The 16,265-nt window shown below is 39.5% G+C and overlaps 1 protein-coding gene across 3 annotated transcripts; it reads left to right on the top strand.

Annotated features, from left to right (window-relative positions):
- Positions 1-3,356: 3,356 nt before the first annotated feature.
- LOC137993248 (putative RNA polymerase II subunit B1 CTD phosphatase RPAP2) lies at positions 3,357-14,590 on the top strand. 3 transcript variants are annotated; one of them, XM_068838978.1, is made up of 11 exons: positions 3,357-3,370; positions 4,157-4,255; positions 4,735-4,800; positions 5,094-5,182; positions 5,702-5,746; positions 8,875-9,272; positions 10,229-10,371; positions 10,471-10,556; positions 10,892-10,972; positions 12,273-12,341; positions 13,569-14,590. In XM_068838978.1, exons 1-11 carry the CDS (start codon positions 3,362-3,364, stop codon positions 13,822-13,824), a joined length of 1,341 nt encoding a protein of 446 aa, XP_068695079.1. In that variant the 5' UTR covers positions 3,357-3,361; the 3' UTR covers positions 13,825-14,590. The 3 variants fall into 3 exon arrangements, with proteins under 3 accessions (XP_068695079.1, XP_068695078.1, XP_068695080.1); XM_068838977.1 differs by having other exon boundaries at positions 10,223-10,371; positions 13,569-14,587; XM_068838979.1 differs by having other exon boundaries at positions 10,223-10,371; positions 13,455-13,581.
- Positions 14,591-16,265: the final 1,675 nt, after the last annotated feature.

Raw genomic sequence — 16,265 nt, 5'->3', positions numbered from 1 at the left:
AACCAGTAAGGTACCTAGTCTGCGTAAGCGCGCAGGCGGTTTCAGTCGGTTTTAGACTCTTCTTTTCCGCCAGGGAATGACTTTCGAGTGATCGTTTGAATGTAATAGCGACGCGAAAACCTGCTTAAAAAAGCAAGCGAAGGGAGAGGGTGTGCGAGGAGAAGGGCCAGCGAGAAGAAACCTGCCTGCAATTCAAACACCGACAAAGATTTTACGATAACATCCCGATTTCGTTGTTAAGGCAAAAGGGCAAACACATCAGTTTCTGATTGGCTGATTTAAGTGTCCAAGAAAATTGGTTTTGTCCAGTCTGTTCCCTTTCCGCAAAAGTTGTAAAGAGAAATGCCAAACAGAGTGAAAAGATTGGGGACGATCTGGTTTCAAACAATCTGGAAAACTTCCTTGCGGGATCGCGGGAGCTGGACGGATTTTCTTGTGTTCTTAAAAAAAGAGCAAGAAAAGACATTGTAAAGCCAGCCCAAAGCTGCGGCTACACAATGCGCATTTTTGTCTCGTGCCGTGTGATGCCGATTTTTTTCAGATTTTGTCAGCCGCTCCTCCCGCGTGCCAGGGTGGCTACAAAATTTTGGCAAATTGAAGGCCGCGCAAAATGCATACTTCAAGAGACCTGCGGAACACTTAAAACAGACATTCCTCCTTTTATTTTCATTGACTAAATACTCTTTAGTCGCCGTCGCGAAGGGCGGGGGCCAAATGTGCAGGGTCTTGGCTACACGAGCAACTACATGTATCTCTGTGATGTTGCGAAAGTTTTGACAACTCTGGGAATTTTTTTTCTTGCGATTTGTTCACCTGTCACAATTGCCAGTTCAAGGGTGGCTTACAACTTGTGATTTTCATCTCGCGCTGGCGAACGCCGACAAAAGTTTGAAAAAATCGGGCATCAACCAGCGCGAAGCCAAAAATCGTTTCGTGTAGCTCGTTTTTCTTTTTGGCTTAATAAAATAGAGGTGATATTTTTGCAGTTATTCCCATGGGATTGGGACAAAGGCTTCATATTTCAGCTTTTTCTAAAAGTAAAGGAGAAGATGACCAGGGAAAATTGTTTTGGATTAGTACACTGTAAATTACACCTTTGAGAAGAATCATCGATGACCTGGTTACAAGCAGCTGAAGGATTAGGAGTTCCCCACAACACCCCAAGGGAACCTTGTTGGTAGCTGCCAAGATGGGAAGATGAATCCGATTAGCAAAGTTCGAGCTAGTGTTCGCATTGGCAGAAGATGCACTGGACAATTGAATGGCACTGGTCAAGGTGCTGACCAGGGAAAATGTCTAACTTCTGCTATTGGTGTGGAGGCAGTGCGGCCCATGTGGTTGGGGCTCTTGCCTTGAGGATTTCGGAGATCTCGCATTTTCAAGGGACCCTTTCTGAACACTACTTGATTGATTCTGATAGTTGTTCGGTTCAAACTTCTCGGAGCTGCACTCTAGATAGCCAAGCCGGTTTGCCTCCGGCCAGTTAGGATTCTTCACAGTTGTTGTAGTTGTTCTGTTACTGTCTTTTCGTTTTGATTGTGTTTCATTGCCCTGAAAAGCCCTAATGAGGAGTGGTTCCAATATGTATGATTTGTCATTCTGTTTTGCTCAAGTGAAATCTCAGTTTAATCTTGTAAATTTTTCCCCTACCAAATTAATTGTACTGGCAGTATTGGGCCCACTTGGTTAGGGCACTTGCCTTTAGATTCTGGAGATCCCGGGTTCAAAGACCTGCTCTGACCATTTGTTGGAAAGTTGTTCACCAGTAGTCCCGGTTCAACTTCCCAGCTGCACTTGTAAATAGTCAAACTGGTTTGCCTACGGCCAGTTGGGATTCTAACCGACCACTGTTGTTGATCATTGTTCGTGCGTGTTTCGTGTGTTTCTGTTAACTGCAGTTTGGATGGCCCTGAAAAGCCCCTATGGGAAAATGGTCAATTAAGTATTGTATTGGTATTGTATTGTAATGTATCCCTGCCAATGTTTACACAAGGCACGCTATGATTGGTGTGGTAGTTGACATCAAACCGGTCTACTTGGTCACGCAATGATTGAAATGGAAGGTTTCCGGAAAATCCTTTGGGGTTGATTGCAGCCAGTTCCTTTGCTCCTTCTCCTCGGCACACTCCCCTTCACTTGCTCTATTCAACTTATTTTCACTTGAAAGACAAACCCCAGTGTTCGCTGCTCGCAGAGGTCTCTCTCCTGTTCGTGCGCTCACTGGGCTGATGAGTCATGGGAAATGAGAAACTCGGCCATGGGTTAAAACGCACTGTGTTGAGCATACCCTGGTGATTACTTAGTGACCAAATCCTTAGGTTGATAACTTCATGTTGTGTGGGCTCACAATAAAGGAGTGCATGGCGGCACAGAGGCTCAATTCACAGTCAGCCAATCATATCATGGGCCACGCGGTTTTGGGACAGTGGGTTCTAGACTCAAAGTGAGTTCTTCAAACCACATGGCAGAGGTCTCTTTCGGTACTCAATCAGCCCACCGTGAATGCAAAAGAAAAGAGATCTCTGATAGCAGGGACAACCCCGGTGGAAAGAAGCTTCTAAAATTTGAACAAACCACCTACTACATTGGGCTAGTAAGCTACTGCGTTTAAACGCAAATTGTCTTAGGTACATGTAGATGGCCTCAGTCAAAGGAAAAACAATGATAAATTTCTGTGGCTCGGCTGCTTTTAATTATTGTCTCGCCTAGTTATTGATGAAAATAAAAACAACATGGACTGCTTACACACACATGTACATGTTATAACAACATAACAGTCCTGTTACAGGTTTTATTGAAAGAGCCGCAGACCAAAACTAGATTTCAAACCCAATTTGGACCATGTGATTTCGCTTTTGCCACAATGTGTTTTACCCATCTCTAAGCTACAAATCAAGTCATCTGGTCGGTTTGGGGCTTGATCACATTCAAAACCTGGACTTTTTCGGCTTCTTTTTGCGATGGTATTTTTTAAAGTGCCTTGTTTCTTTCACTGCTTTGATCTCTTCAAATACCAATCATCTCAATCTCCACACATACCCAATATAATTTATTTTCATGTTATTTATGATTATTAAAATGAATTTGCACTTAACTCGAGTTCCCAGATGGCTTGTTAGCTCAGATGGTTAAAAGCACTATACAGTGGCAATGCAGTTGGTGGTGGGCTTGGTCCTTTCAAGCATAGTGAGGGGATTTTAAAATTATTTTCAATAACATATTGCTAGATTTTTTATACTCCTGCAGATTGAAAGAGCTGGAACGTCTCAATTCGCTCACAGGTCTGCAGCAGAAGAGAGGAGCTCATAAAATTGTAGAAAAACTTGTTCTGGATAGGATAACATCTCAACCAGACTTTCTTATGCACGCACGTGAGGAAAAATTAATGTGGAAACCTGATTTGCACTGATTATAAGGTCAGAGTTTTCTTTTCATGCTAAAAACACAAATTATGTTTTTTCAGCAATCATTTCTTTAGACTTTTTGCAAGGGGACATGTTCAGTGTGCAAGAATGTTTCCATGACAGTGTTCCTTGGTTCTGGCCTAGCCCCAACAATAATGTAGAAATTTGCACAGTGTTGATATGGACATTTTTAATCTTTATAAGTTAGTAACCTTAAATTTCAATAAGTAATACTAGTGAGAACAAAGCAGAGTTATTGTTGTATTGGGGAGATGAAAAATCAAATGAAATTGAACTTATCTTTTTATTCATCTTGTCAAATCAAAACATGGTTTTTGATGCGTTGAGAAAACCAGTCCCTGGAGAAAATCTCTTGGTGAGGAGTAAATTACATGTAAGTGGAACCACGAAAGTTGGCCAACATAATTGTGATGCTGATCCTTAAAATCAGGCCAAGGACAATAATAAAAATTGGTAGATGGCAACTATTCTTGCAATAATTCATTATGCTTCCTGCCTCCGATATTAAATGTCCATTCTGGCTTCAGTGTGCTGCAATTTGCATCCTTATGAGCCATAATTATGAGCCTTTGAAAACTACATCTCCATTTGTGTGCTAAATTTGTATAGCTGGACAGTCAAAAGTGCTCAAAATTGAATTATCTAATTAGAGTCTTATTTAGCATATCAGAGGCATTTTGGAGATGGAGGGTGTGATTTCCAAAGCTATGATAACTATGATTTTCTTTCAGGGAAATCTCATTACCACAAGTCACTATGCAGATGTGGTTGAGGAAAGAATGATTGCAAAGAAATGTGGATATGCAATTTGCAACAACCAACTGAGCAAGGTACATGAAGATAGATAGATAGATAGATAGATAGATAGATAGATACTATTAGATAGATAGATAGATAGATAGATAGATAGATAGATAGATAGATAGATAGATAGATAGATAGATAGATAGATAAATTGTTTATTATAAAAACATATTGAAGTCCGAAGACTGATTTACGTATATAATTACAGAATGAGAAAAAATATATTATTTAGAAAAATTTAAAGCCTTAAAAAATGTAATCTAAAATATCTAAAATGGCTGGCTTACATAATTACTTACATAACAATAAAAGAGTTTCTGAACCGATCGGTCTTACATACAGGAAAAGAAAACATCCAGAAATAAGCCTGTACCAGAGCAATCTGAATTACGAGGATAATTATTATTCCTTGTGCATAAGTTGGTGATGATGATTATCTTTTCGAGTTTTTTTTTTAATCTGTTACAAGTACGTGCCATTTTTTGTGCATTTTTTGTTTCAATAGGTACCACTTCAAAGGTATAAAATCTCCCTGAGAACAAATAAAGTGTACGACATAACAGAGAGGAAGGTCAGTTATACCTTTTTCCCTTAACTGATAAATTTTTCCCAGGATTTCTCTTGTGAGAGCTCTTCATTTATTTTTACAAAATATCATATAAAATAAAAATTGCTATAGTTGCAAATGATTAAATTGTTGATGCTGCATTGTTTTTGAGGAAGTTGAAGTTAAACTAGTGATGCTTGATGAGTGGTGGATTCAGGGTCACTATATAGGATTGAAGGCCACAGCTGATACTTTTACCAAAAAGTGATTAATAAGGGTTCTTTTTGAGACACTGATGTATGAATTTTGTCTTTTAGTGCTTTTGTAGTAGCTTCTGTTTCAAGGCCTCCAAGTATTTTGAATCACAAGTTTCCGATTCTCCTGTGTGGACACGCATTGGAGAAAGGTGCTTGAACATTTAATGTACATGTATAAAAATCCGTGTGGTTAATGTCAGTAATCATGAATGGTAATGGTAATGATAATGATAATGATAATGATGATGATGATGATGATGATGATAATAAAAACAATAAATTTTACTTTCAAAAGAAGCCTTCCTCAATGTTGTGAAGCTTAGAAGAGACGAAAAATATGGCCATTTATTTCTGCTGCAGCATAGATAAGAAGCAAACTGTGCAAATGCAATTTTTTTTCTATAACGGCTTACATAAACGTAATCCATTGTACCGAAGGTTTTAAGCCTCACGTATGGATGCACCACGACTTTTTCGTGCATTCATTGTATGGGCTAGGAACCAGTATTGCGCAGGCGTAAATTTGGTCGGGTATCTTATGCGAACAAATCGCGAACCTGCTTTTTTTTTTCTTGAATGGCCCTTAAGTCACGACTCAAACCTCAAGAGTCATTTGTGAGGTTTCACATGCTTAAGACATTGAAGAGTGCGCTTTTCTTTCTTCCCAGTCTTAGGCCATTTTCTCTGTTGGAAAACGATGACAGCTCCAGTAGGTAAGAGCGTGGAATTATTTTATTTGCGTCCGAGGAATTAATTTATCTGTAGATTCAAGGTAATCGCTCTGCATATCGATAAAGGAACGTACCCATTACATCCGCCATACATGTCTCCGCAGGAGACATCACCTTATTGATATATGGCATTACATAATCATATCGTTTGTGTTACCAGATAAATGTTCGAGTAAAATAGAGCTGTAACCAGGATAAGACGTAATTTAAAAATGGTGAAAAACCCAGAACGTTCTCTGGTTAAAAGATTAAAAACATAAGTTTTCGGCTATCCGTCTTTACTAAATTCTCAACCTCGGATAATGCAATTCTAGCTTTCTCATTGGTTCACTGGATCTCGGTTATCAGCCATTAGTATATACTAAAGCAGTGGATAGCGTTGAACGCGGGCGCTGATTGGCTCTTAATTATACCTGCGTTTGACCTTATATGGAAATGAGTGCGGCAAATGCCGCTCAGCATTAAATTTTTGGCGCCCGGAAATCACATCACTATCCGGTCGTTTCTTAAACTTTAATAAAATTTAGCAAAACCTTAGGTTGAGAATTTAATAAATCAATTATTCCATTCGGCCTTGTTGGATACGAGAGTGGTAACAGCCAACTCGACGCTAGGCGCCTCGTTGTCTATTTACCATCTCGTATCCAACGCGGGCTCATGAAATAATTGTTAAATAGCCTTTAACGAAGGCGATATATTGATAGCCGAAAGCCTATGTTTTTAATCTTTTAACCAGGGCACGTTCTGGGTTTTTTACCTTTTTTTAAAAAAAGATGAATTTTTGATTTGTCGGAACCAGGGTACTGATGACGTTTTATCACTCATTAAGATCCAACTGAAAGCAATAAATGCGTTTTCACACGAGCGGGGTTGTCACAGTGGTGATAGCACTTTCCTTCCCCTCGGTTGTGTCCCGGAAACGAAAGGAAGGAAACTTTATTTAAGTGTCAAGTCGGTCTAGCGCTGGAGCACTAATAGGGGACACTGTACGTAAATCAAGTCAAATGTTCGTTTTTGAGGAGAGGGGAAACCGGAGTACCCGGAGAAAAACCTCTCGGTGCAGCGTAGAGAACCAACAAACTCAGCCCACATATGACGCCGAGTCTGGGAATCGAATCCGGGCCACATTGGTGGGACCACTACGCTATCCCTGCACCCGACACGGCTTCATATGCCATTGTTGGTAGGACTGTTTTAACATAGGATCGGCAGTGGAGCGTGTGAGTGAGATTGTAAGAAACATGTCTTAGGGCCACTTATGTTCGAAATATAATAGACCAATTTCGATATATTAAAATTCGGTCCTAAACAAAAGGCATCATCTCAAGGCTGTGGGGAATAAACTCATACATATGTTTATTCCCCAGAGCCTTGAGATGATGCCTTTTGTTTGGGACTGAATTTTAATATATCGAAGGTGATCTATTTATTTGATGCGCGCCTAATTGAGATAACCTGCACAAACTGTTAAGTTAAGTCTGAGCATTTGCAACCGATTTCCAACAATAAGGTAAATGTTTAATAGGGTCAGCGTTATGTTTTAGGTTGGGGTAAATGCAGTTGTTTATCTTTACTTGTGAAGCAGAGTTTAGGGGACATTTTATAAAGGTGTAATGTACAAGTGCTGGTGGACGAACAAAAGAAGCTAAAGAGAGATCTTTTGTTTGAGTCCACCAACGTGCCGGCGATGACGTCGCATGAAAACCATCTAATAAGGGTCAACCTAGACATAGCAATGTTTACTTCCGGATTCCTTCCGTTGTTTCCTTAAGCTTTCTGATAGGTGGTTTTCATGGGACGTCATTGCCGCCACGTTGGTGGACTCAAACAAAAGATCTCTCGTACTACATACCGTAATACTGTTCCATACTACCTTTCGGCATTGTCGCGAGCGTTCTTGGGCTTCTTTTGGACAACCTTTCTCAAAATAGCTGTATATTAGATGCACACTCAATTTTGACATTCAACACAAAGAGTCTCACTAAGTCTAAGTATTTGATACCTATTTTGAATAAAGTTCATGGCGTTTAGACGCTGTCCTTCCACCGGGCTCGTGCAACCGTCTGTTGAGTTTTGTGGTTATCTTCTCTAATGTGATTTTTTTGAAATCCTGTACTCCGGCTTCCCATATCCTTAAAAACTAACAGTTAACGTGGCTTACTACAGTTTTCCGAAGAAATATCAAAGAATTTGAAATCTGTGAAATTAAAGCAACAGGATAATTATTTTCTGAAGTGTTAGCCACTGCAATTGATGTAAAATGTAATTGTACCTGACAAATAAATGCAAATCAGGGGAAAATGTTAAGTAAAGTGACCAAGCTCCTGGACGGTCGACTGGAAACTAGACATTTCAAAGGCCCTTTTTCTCAAAACCTAGCCGTACGACCAGGGTTAAAATTTTGGGAATTTGTAATGAAGACGAAACAGTCAACCTTTTTTAAAAAAGATCTAGCAGACAGTTTTTTCGGTTATTATCAAAATGGACGAAAATCGACGTTTTTGTCATTTGCAAAAAACCTGTCTGACAGATTTAACTATTTATTTCTATACATGATTAGTTTTTCTCGCTAAGGAAATCCTGAAATTTTAAGGTGGGATCGTACGGCTAGAGGAAAAGGCCTTTGAAATGTCTGGTTTCCAGTCCCCCTCCAGGTGCTTGGTCACTTTATTTAGCATTTTCCCCTGATTTGCATTTATTTGTTCGGGAAAATTACATTTTACATCAATTGCAGTGACCAACACTTCAGAAGAGACATCCTGTTGCTTTAATTTCACAGATTTCAAAATATTGATCTTTTTCTTCAGAAAACTGTATGTCACCTTAGTTTGTTGTGCTTTTATTTGACTTATATATGCCAATCGGTAATGCACCCGTGCTCGGCTCTGTATGCTCATTTTTGTATGCATCTGTGTGGCAATTTTGCGTCTAATTCGAAAATGTAAGTTCAAATGTTTGATTTGAGAGAAAACACTCGACTGTAACAGAAAGCAATCGTCGTTCGGAAATGTTGGCTTGCGATCATCCAAAATTGGATTCTAAATGGTCCAGTTTGTTGGCCAAAAGCTGCAGCGAGCGTACATGTAGGTTTATGTATTGTTTTCTTTCAGCGCTAATTCGGAAGGTTTTTGCCCCTCATCAGCTGAGCATAACACTTGCAAAGATTTTTTAGATGACAGTGAAGAAAATTTCCCTCAAAATACAGCTCACGAATACAGAGATTTGGTCTACAACCCGAATTTACGGACAACCCATTCTGAATCAACAATACCAGAAAGATGCCGTCATGATCACAAAGACATTCCAACAGCTAGAGTTTCGTCGCTGGCGCTATCTTCTCCAACTGATAAAGGACAATTCCCTTCAAAAATAGAAAAAGTGATGCACAGTGAAGATATGAAAGTTCATTCGGTTAAAGAAGTATTTCAACAGTGGTGTACCCCGTTAACATTAGAGTTTCTTGGTGTTTCTGTGCAGTCAAAAGCGCAATGCAGCTTTCCTGACAATGGTATGTGTTTGTCCTCTAATATCAAGTCTCCCTAATATCAAGCCCCTGTGATCAAAGAAATCACTGCCTGGTTTTCCTTAGATTCCTAGGACACATTTTACATTGCTAGCGCACATTTTTACATGTTGAGTTGTTTCGTATTATGTTATAGTAAATTCTGATTGTTTTGAAATTTCCTTGAAAAAGAAACCAGATTAGTTACGTTTGAGAAGAGTCTATAGGAATTGATATACGATTCTTATATAATTTATAGTGTTACAGAGCGTTTTCACTCACGTGACCAGCAGCCATATTGGATTACTGAAACGAAAGAAGGTATTTGCATAAAAATGGAGTTCAATTCCCGGACGAATAGTTTGGCAGACCATCATGGCCGCCATTTCTTTGTTTTGGAACACAACATGGCCGCCGTGACGTCATGTGAAGAAGCTCTATACTTAATTTATCAGTCGTTTTAACATTTATACTTGTAATTCTTACACGGTATGTCTGAAAATCAGCTTGCTGAGCCATTTACCGTGTTTTAAATAAAGTTGATTGATTGACTGAAAGTGTGTTTACTTAACACCTTACTGGATCCGTCTTATTTTATATGCAAAACGCGAGTTTAAAAGTCTGAAAGCCCAACACTCCCGTGCTGCATATTAATTCTGCGGCGTACACACGCATTGCATATTTAAACTAGTGAGCCTTTGACGTCATTTTCTCCTCGAACCAGCTCTCTCAAGAACATAAAGTTAGTAATGGCGGACCATCAAACAGGAAACTTCCAGTTAAAATAAACAGGTGTCTTTTTGAAATAAAGCCTTAAACATTTGGTCGCTTAGTGTTAGCAATACAAAATCGAAGTTATCGTGAAATTTCTTTTTCCTCTCAATTTTTAACCGCTCGTTTATTTTCATGCATTCTCAAGGGCTGACTTCTTTTTTCATCCAATTAACATATTCCAGATACAGATTCTTTCGCGGTAAGGGTTGCTCGTTTTCTGCAGCCCGCGACAACTGCTGAAGGTGATTCAGATTCAGATTCGGAGAAAGAAACAAACCCGAGAATTTCCGAAGATAACATCGTCATCAAGGAGAGGAGACGGCTTATTGAGGTTCGTTTCATTGACTGTGTTAATGAAAGGCTGTTTTTCAATAAGATAACTATTATTAAATATTGTCGATTCTATTATGATGTCTTTATTTTATTGTAGAATTCAGTCTGTATTTTACCACCGATTGACTCAAAATCACAAAGCATCATCAGACGAAGAATCGTCTTGGAACACTTGTTTCGAACGTAAGTGTGATACTGAAATTAAAAGTGGCTATATGTATATCATATGACGCCAACTCAGTTAGGTAATCGTTTGTTCAACACATGCAGGGTGCTCACAGAATGACGTGACGTAGCACTATAACGGCTTAAAACTAAAAAATAACATGAAAGAAATGTCAGAGTCAAAGGACTCCGCACATGGATGGGCAAAAAATGACAAAACAGATTGCATTTAAGTTAATGTTGATAAAAGTTTTCCTTGGATAATGAGGGTTTAACCTACGAACTCAGAAATTGTCAGTAGCTTCATTTTAGCTAGAGTCCAGTTGCAGTGACTGTCTTGGATTCTTTCCCAGGTTTCCAGACTTGTTAAGTGAACTCAAGTTGACAGTGGGTGAAATATCACGTGATGTTACCGAACTGGTTCACACATTCAGGTGAGTTGCCACTCGGCAAATTCTGCGCATTACGTGACTCTCTACTTTTTTATCTTCTGTAGAAAAGTTAGGGCTCTTGGATTGGATTGACCACCTTCACTTCAGAGGAAAACAGCTATGAACGGAAGTGTCCCCAGTAGTGAGAACATTTCGTTTTCCTTCTTCTCGTGTTCCCGGTTCTTCACTCCTCTTTTTTCGAGTTCTCTTGTTTTCTCGTTTCTTCAACACCGACGTTCGAATTTGACTTGATTTCTGCCGGTGTTCTTGTAAGGCGAATTTGATCCTGTTTACATGTTTATTTTCGCTTCAAGAAAATTAAATGTTATTTTTTATTGATAATTATCATAAAAGTTGGAGTGAAGAACTTGCGTTGTTGGGAATACATTGCTGATTTCAAGCCGAAGGGGACTAGGTGCGAGTCTGTAAATTCTGGGATTAGCAACGATAGACCACTTTCGATGTATTAAAATTCAGCTTGGCAGCGAGGCCTAGAGGACACAAACAAAGGATACTGAATGAACATGTTTATTCATTTCTTTTGTTTGTGTCCTCTAAACCTCACTATCAAGATGAATGTTAATATATCGAAAGTGGTCTATTGATCCGCATAATCAGGAAGAGCACACTGAGATTTGCAAAATCCCCAAGTTTGGTGTTAATCGGGCTAATTTTGACTGAGATACAGCCATTTAAATACGTGAAAATTTACAAAGAATTGTTTGGTCATCCGTGTGCTGCGATGGCCATACATTTCTTTGTGAATTTTGACGTTTTTAAATGGCTGTCTCTCGCATAATATTTGGTCTACTGTAAAGTTTGGTTTGCACTTTCTGACCATGTGGATCAATACTTGCTAATCCCATAATTTGAAGACTCGTACCTTGTCGCCCTCGGCTTGAAATCACGCAATAATGGTAATGATGTTCTTCTATAGAGTGTTTTCACGTGATGTCACGGCGGCCATGTTGTTGTACGTAAACAATAGAACGGCGGCCATGTTGGCTTACGCAATGATCCTCCGGGAATTGAACTCTATTATCGTACAAACGTTTTGCTTTGTTTCGGTGGAAAAATAATGTTAAAGTTACTGATCACGTGAGTGAAAACACTCTTTAGTATCCTCTTCAAGAGATATTTTTAACAAAATCCACTGAAAAGTGTCCTTTCTTTGTTTTTGAGTGATGTCTTCTTTATATAAAATTCTGAGGGTGTTAAATTCCAGAGGAGCATAGCATATCGGTCACTGTTCACTGCATGTATTTCCGCGTATTTCTCCAACTAATTAATTTGGTTCTTGCAGTCTTTGTAGTACAAACGTCACCCTGAAGCCGCAGCAGTGGAAAATCGTCGCATTGGCCGTGATTGTTATGTACGTACCATTCACATTCAGTATAGAGCGGTTTTCAATTGAGTGTCGAAAGTAATTAGCGAATTACTTTGGTTTATAATTACTTCACTCAGCGATTGGTTCAAAGTTCTCGCGTCATTTTTTCAAACAATCAGAAGTGAAACCAAAACCAATCGTGGCTCGCGCGTGCAAGTTTTCCCGCGCTTTGTGTCGTCTACTTGTAATTACTTCGAGTTTTGATTGGTTTACTGGATTGTCTCCGACCTTTTTGATTGGCCAAAGTAATTACTTGGATGTTGGTTTTACGACACTCAATTGAAAACTGCTCTATCTGCGGCCGCTTAAACCTGATTAAATTTGTTGGGGAAAATCGATTGGCATGCGCCACATTTGGTAGAGAAGAAATCTCATGCATGCAAGAGGTCGTTATTTTTAACCCGAGCAGGATAAACACTAAAAGTGAGGAGAAAGTGCTGCCTTAGTAGTAACATCTGCGAGGATGAGACTCTTGCCTCCTGTAGTTTCCACCAGTCCTATCGTAAAAGGACGAAAAACTCTATAGGCTTGACGGAAAGCATTTGTTCATAAACGTTGTTGGACTTTCAAAGGACCAATACGTGTAGTTTTTGTAAAGAGTTGCTGTTTGCAGGTGTCGGTGTGTAACTTATCAGTGTTTTACAGCGAAGTATACACGTAAAGGAAATGCGTCTGCGAAGCCTTTGTTATCTCTCCGTTACATAGAAGGCGCGCCGCATCTGTAGCGCAGGCACTAGTTGTTGAAAAGACCGGATAAGTATATCCGGTGGATAAGTCACTATCCGTCAGTTTCAATCACTGGAAGTATTTCAGTATTTGCCCTCGTAACTGTGAATATGTACACTCTAAGCACATCCTAAAAGGTGTGTAGGAAAATCGAGGCTAACGTTTAACGTGAAGGACATTTTATACTCTGGATAGTGACTTCAGTATCCACTGAATAAAGAACAATTGAGCCCTGCCCACTTGTCTTTATGGTGTGTTTTCCACGCTTTTTGATTTCCAAGAGAATAACAAGTACTGTACCTTATGAACCTCGTTTTTGCGGTAAGTTAGAGCTTCTTGTTTTCTTTCCTTTTTTTTTTTTGTTCTGTTCAGTATGCGCCCTGAGGAAAAAGGAAAATTGAACTGGAAAATGCCTGGGTGATAGCTGAAAGTGTGGCCCTGAAATCGTTTAGCAAGAGGTGATTGCCATTATTATTTTTTAATTAGATTGGGAAGAAAGAATGCGAAGCTTTTACAAGCAATGGAGTCGTATTCCAAAGAATTCGATGCTTTGCTTGGTCGTCTGGCCATCAGTAGGAAGGACATTGACAGAGTGCTGTCACCATTAACTTCTTACGAGCTTCAGAATTCAAAGGAAAGTGAGGACTTCGAAGGTGTCAACACACGCAAATCTTCAGCTAAGACGGACAAAGTTGCAGTAAAAGAACGAGAAGACTACGGTGATATGGAAGAACTAGATTGAAGGACAAGATCATATTGATTCAACCAAGATATCAAGAAAAAACAAATAGGCCGCTAATCGTCCGTTGTTTGTCCTCAAAAGCCGATATATTTTTTGTCACGTCAATTGCAATATTGGAGGACTGGTACTAGAAAATAAAATGGCAGCCACGTGCGCTTTTGAGGCGAAAAGCGATTCTTTTATTTTCTTGTGTAATTTATTTGTTTCACTAAACCAATATGAAGCACTCATAATCCCACGCGCACTCATCTCGTTTAGAAGAGTTAATAAATCTACATATTTGAAGGGCGGTTTACAGACGGAGGGAGAAGTGATCCTCGCGCTTTTTTGAACAATTTAAGCAATTGTCTCTTCAACTTCGTTCCAAGGGTCTCTCTTCTCTGCCTCCTTTCGACAAAGGAGGCAGACAAGGGAGACATAATATTACAAAGGCGATCAAAGTAAATAAAAGAAATAGGAAAGTCTTTTTAGTTTTTATAAAGTGAAACCGCGTCGCGATCTTTTGTGAAAACTGTAAGCCTTAATGCAATATAAGACAGTGCACCCAGTATCGTTCGAATGAAATAAAAAGTTGCAAAGAGGTGCGCACTTTTTTTAATTACGTGACTCGCTAGCAGCCAACCTCGTAGCCGAAAAATCACGATTCGCTCGGTAAAACATTTTCTCCTGGGATTATCGTGAGGTCGACTTGTGGCAAGTCTACCAACCTCGTTCCCAGGGTGTCGCTTCTCTGCCTCCATTGTCATTGAGAAAAGACCCAGTTTCACGCTGGTCACGTGTCTTCCAGAATCTGGAAGGTTCACCAAATGTGTGTTAGGGAACGGGTGGCAATGTAGGCCTTGTCGACATTGTAAAGAAGGGAATCAGCACGCAATTGATTTTGTGTCCAGATGACCATTGACAAAACGTTTGACGGCAGTATTTTATGTAATACACGTATGGAATTCGACGTGAAACAAAAAGCTGTGGTCAAATCGATCGGACGCCACAGAAAATATCCTCGCGTTATTGAAGCTTTCTACCGTGTCAAGGTCCGGATCAACGAAGAATGCTAATAGTTTGCGACAATTTCAACTTCGTGTAAATTGTCGATGTCGTTGAGATATTTTTTCACCACTGCACAGCGCAATAGCGTGTATATTTTTAGCCGCGGTAAAATAAAAGAGACATTTTCATCAAGCAAACGTAGTGCTTGGTGTATTCCTTTATGTTAGTGTTTGTTCTGTAGAAGCAACTTTAGCTACTAACGAAATCAATTTTTTTTGTGAACGTCAATCGCCGCTCGACATTGAAGTTGTCTTGTCGATCACAAAAGCTCTTGTATTTAGGTTGATCGCTTTTGTGGGAATTAATCTCCTGTGGGAATATAACATCCGCTCTTTTGACCTTTTTGATACTTACATTGTAAGATAAAGATTAATTATCTAAAAAATGCCTTGTCAAACGAATTCTTGGTTTGCATCCACGTGATGAGACGTCCATGTTGGTGTACATGTACAAAGAAAAACCTTAATTGACAATGACCACAACCAGGTTTTCTGAGCCCGCGAGACTGAGCACCCCCAGCAAACCATTGTTTTAACGAAAACCGCTGGTCAGCAACCTGGTTCTGGTCATTGCTTCATTGCTGTCTAAGGTCTTCCGTGTACAAAACAATAGAAAATGGCTCCACAAGTTTTGCATAATAATAGAGTCAAATTCCCAAAAGACATTTTACTGCAGTGTTTTATACACCAAAATGGCTGCCGTGCAAACCATCAAAACTCTTTCGCCAAGTTGCGGGATCAAAATATAACGAAAACACTACCCTAGTGGGAAAATGTTTGTCGACGAGTGACACGTGGCCAGTGTGAACCACATATAATATAAAGTAATATAAAGGAAAAACGAAATTTTTCGATCAGATGGGCCATTGTCAAGCAAATACCAGCCGGCAGAAACGGAAAACGAAACTGCAGTCTGTGCCTAGAGGAAAAGCTTATGATTATGAAAGGCCGTTCAAAGCCGAAAGCTTATGTATTTAATCTTTTTAACCAGAGAACATTTTTTAACTTTACCTATTGTTTTTTTTTGTTACATTCTCCGCGGGTCTTTTTTTATTAGATCAGCTTTTATTTTGTTTTTATGAAAGTACAAAGTAACCAGTTTCAGCTAAATGACATCTTTAAGATTTGGCCGGAAAAACTGGTGCGGCTGAATGAATGATTCATTTCCTAAAGTTCGTCTATGTTCCTCCTCCGAATTTAGTTCCTCGTTGTACGTCACGCACCTCGTTGACAACGTCCAAATGAAGCGACTGTATAAAGAGTAGTTAAAATTTGACCTGTAATGGGCCGTTTTTTTGCACTAGAAGCTACTAGAGACGTATTATAATCGATCGACACTATTCTGCCCAAGTTCGTCTCAGAGGAATTATAATAGGGAGCTTAAGCAACGACAAC

This window comes from Montipora foliosa, chromosome 2 (genome assembly GCF_036669935.1).
Source record: "Montipora foliosa isolate CH-2021 chromosome 2, ASM3666993v2, whole genome shotgun sequence".
In the NCBI taxonomy this organism is placed as follows: domain Eukaryota; kingdom Metazoa; phylum Cnidaria; class Anthozoa; order Scleractinia; family Acroporidae; genus Montipora; species Montipora foliosa.
Note: the sequence above shows the minus strand (reverse complement) of the source record. Positions and strands in the feature narration are given on the sequence as shown.